Below are 3,184 nucleotides of genomic sequence, written 5' to 3'. Positions count from 1 at the left end.
CGATCGCATGATCGGTGCGCATTAATAATAATAATTATAATGGAAAGAATTTAAAGCTCGAAAGAGAAGAAAAATTTATTCTGATCGCATATTGGATTACTCATACATATATTATCTAATAACTTATTAGAGATCAGAGATCAGCTATTGGAAACTTCCACGAACTTCTCGTAGAACTCGAATGAAACCTTGTTATTTTTTGTGAACTATACACGGAATGACTTTCTATTCCAAACAATCGTTCGTATGGCGCCGCTACAACTTTTCCGTCTCCAGTCAATACGAATATTTATTTTTATACGGAGGTTGACACAATCAAGATCTTGCGTCAATCCGACTGTCAGTAATGTGCCGGCCGATAACATTAATACGCAAATGTAACAGCAAATGGAAAAAGTGGAGTGAAAATAGATCTACGAAAAATAAATTACGAACACCGAGTATAATCACTTGAATAATTTAGGTACTTATGACCGTGTTTGTGATCACCATAAATATTTCGTAATGAATTGCGATCATAGCGTATTTTGCATTTTCAACTTCCTCTTTTTCTCTATTCTAATAAATTTCTGAAACCGATGCATATTTTTTATTTTTTGTTGTATTCTCAGCCCACGCATTATACTGTACAAATAACTGTGTAACTTTCTTTTTGACGAAAGCATGCCTTTCACTTACAAAACTTGCCATTTTTAAGGTCTTGTATATTCAACAATATTTGGCTTCATTTGAACGTTTTCAAATTCAGCTTTTTTGAAAAGTATATGTCGCTGTAATTTGTATATTCATGCAGAGAGTCTCCACTTTGGAGTCGTATCTTAATTGTCAAATTCCATACAAAAGTGAATGTTTGTATACAATTTTGCAGTCATGCGGTAATTCGATGCACGGACGAAGTAATATCAAATCCATCTATAATCAACTTGTATTACTGTGAAACCGTTTAATCGTGATAAGCCCAAGGTCTTGTCGAAATGCGGGTAATAAATCATCCTAAACGCATCGAAACTAAACTATTGTTGAACCGATGTCCGGTTGGAAACATCGTCGTTCTATCCTCTATGTTCCACTATCCGTATATGCCAATCCGGGCACCGTATTTAACGATATTATTAGAGTGCAAAAAGTAACGCCACGAAAATATATTTGCGACGTGGATGAACAATGTTCCATTTATTATTTTGAACATAAGCCGTCTGGGGAAAAAAAATACCTATTGTAATGCGGTTCTCAATGTCTTGACAAGGCAGTCTTTTGATAACATGATTAATTAACGTATTATTTTTCCTTCTGTTTAATCATATCTTTGCCATTGTAATTAAACGATATTGTATCCCAAGTAACGCACAAATGACTTATATTCGAATTATTGCAGGCCGAATGAAATAAAGTCTTTGTTCATTCGCAATAGACAGCGTAAGGGTTTATTTTGAAAAGACTCGTCGTTATAAAAGAAAAGACAAGAGTCCAGTATCGACTATAAAATGGAGTACATTCGTGTTATTTCAAAACAGTTTCGTTGTATGTTACAAAAAAAAAAAAACATTTGCTCTCGTCATTCAAATGTAATGAAAAAGTTCAAATTACAATGTTTCCAAACGAATCGATTGAATCATTAATAAAAAGATCCGATCTTAAAGGACCAATGGCAAAATATGCACTTCGAACAGCGATAAACATTTTTATTAGGTCCTATCATAATTCGGTGGTCACTTTTATTTTTTCACAGTTGTCCACCTGTTTGTGATAAGTTTGAGGTTATGTTACTGTTATGTAGTGTTGACGTTTAAATTTCAGAAAACATACGCAATTTGTTTTTACGCGCCGTTTTGACAACGGCAGAATTGAGGAAGTCTGTAACTGTGCAAGAACAACGCGCATTTTTGAAAATTTGTACTCTGCTGAATTATTCAACTGGACTATCGGGAAAACTTTTGCAAAAAGCAGTAGGCAAGAACGCGCTCAAGAAAAGTGCAGTGATTAATTGGATGAAATCGTTCAAGGAGGGACGGACAAATACCGAGGATGCACCGAGGTCGGGTCGACCGAGATCGCCTTCCGGACAAGAAAGGCAAGAACGAATCCAGGAACTGTTGCGATGCTCCAGTAGAGTGAGCATTAATGACATCTCCGCACAACTGAACATACCCTTCGCATCGGTAGGAAGACTATTAAGAGACGATTTATGTCTGGTGTCCAAGCTCGGCGAATATGTTCCTCATTCGTTGTCGCCTTCCCAGAAGGAGAAGCGAGTTAATATTGCACATATGAACTTGTCGTGGCTTAGTCATCGCAAAGATGACTTAAGAAGATTCATTTGCCTGGACGAAAGTTGGGTCGAATTTTTCACCCCCCTTCAAAGACATCAAGCGCGCTCCTGGGTTGGACCAGGCACATCAGCCGAGCCCATACCACGCGCAGAGTTGCACGAGAGGAAGGTCTCGCTGATAGTGGGCATGGATGTTCACGGCGTGGCGTTTTGGAAAACTTATGAGGAAAATATCACGATGACAGCCGAGCGCTGTAAATCGTTTTTAGAGGAATATATCCCAAAATGGGCGATACATCGCAACATCAGAGCACCAGTTCTACTGCATGACAACGCTAGACCCCACAAAGCCTACGTAGTTCAGGAGTTAATCGAAGACAGGAGTTGGATTGAGTTGCCGCATCCACCATATTCACCTGATATGAATCCGTGCGATTTCAACTGCTTTGGCCATTTGAAGCGTCGGTTGTCTGGCCATCGATATAGCAACAAACCAGAATTGGATTCCGCCATTAACACCGCAATTACTAGCCTTAATGAAGATGGAACATTTAATGGGGTCAATGACCTCCCGTCAGTCTGGCAGCGTGTCATTGATAGCGGAGGGGACTACTAATTATTAAACAAGAATATCGTTTATTATTAAATAAAAAATAAAAGATTTGTTGAAAAATAAAAGTGACCACCGACTTATGATAGGACCTAATAGTTCACGGAATAGATCGAACCACTAATAACACATTATTCACCTTTAGAGGGCCGGCCTGGCTCTTCTAGAAGTCAGCAAAAAACCCGAATTTTCCACCGAACCTGTTGACCATTTATATACATCAATCATACCTTAAAAAAATATCGAATTTCAAGGAAAAAATACCGGCCCTCTAAAGGTTAATGTTAACCGACTCAGCAGGTAGA

The 3,184-nt window shown here is 38.2% G+C and overlaps 1 protein-coding gene across 1 annotated transcript; it reads left to right on the top strand.

The window, feature by feature from the left end:
* The first annotated feature begins 1,988 nt into the window (after nt 1–1,988).
* On the top strand, nt 1,989–2,885 carry LOC124215685 (histone-lysine N-methyltransferase SETMAR-like). The gene has a single exon (XM_046619370.2). It carries the CDS (start codon nt 1,989–1,991, stop codon nt 2,883–2,885), a length of 897 nt encoding a protein of 298 aa, XP_046475326.2.
* The last annotated feature ends 299 nt before the right edge of the window (nt 2,886–3,184 follow it).

Source organism: Neodiprion pinetum, chromosome 3, assembly GCF_021155775.2.
Source record: "Neodiprion pinetum isolate iyNeoPine1 chromosome 3, iyNeoPine1.2, whole genome shotgun sequence".
In the NCBI taxonomy this organism is placed as follows: Eukaryota; Metazoa; Arthropoda; class Insecta; order Hymenoptera; family Diprionidae; genus Neodiprion; species Neodiprion pinetum.
The sequence above is the reverse complement of the archived record's forward strand: the minus strand, read 5'-3'. Positions and strand labels throughout refer to the sequence as shown.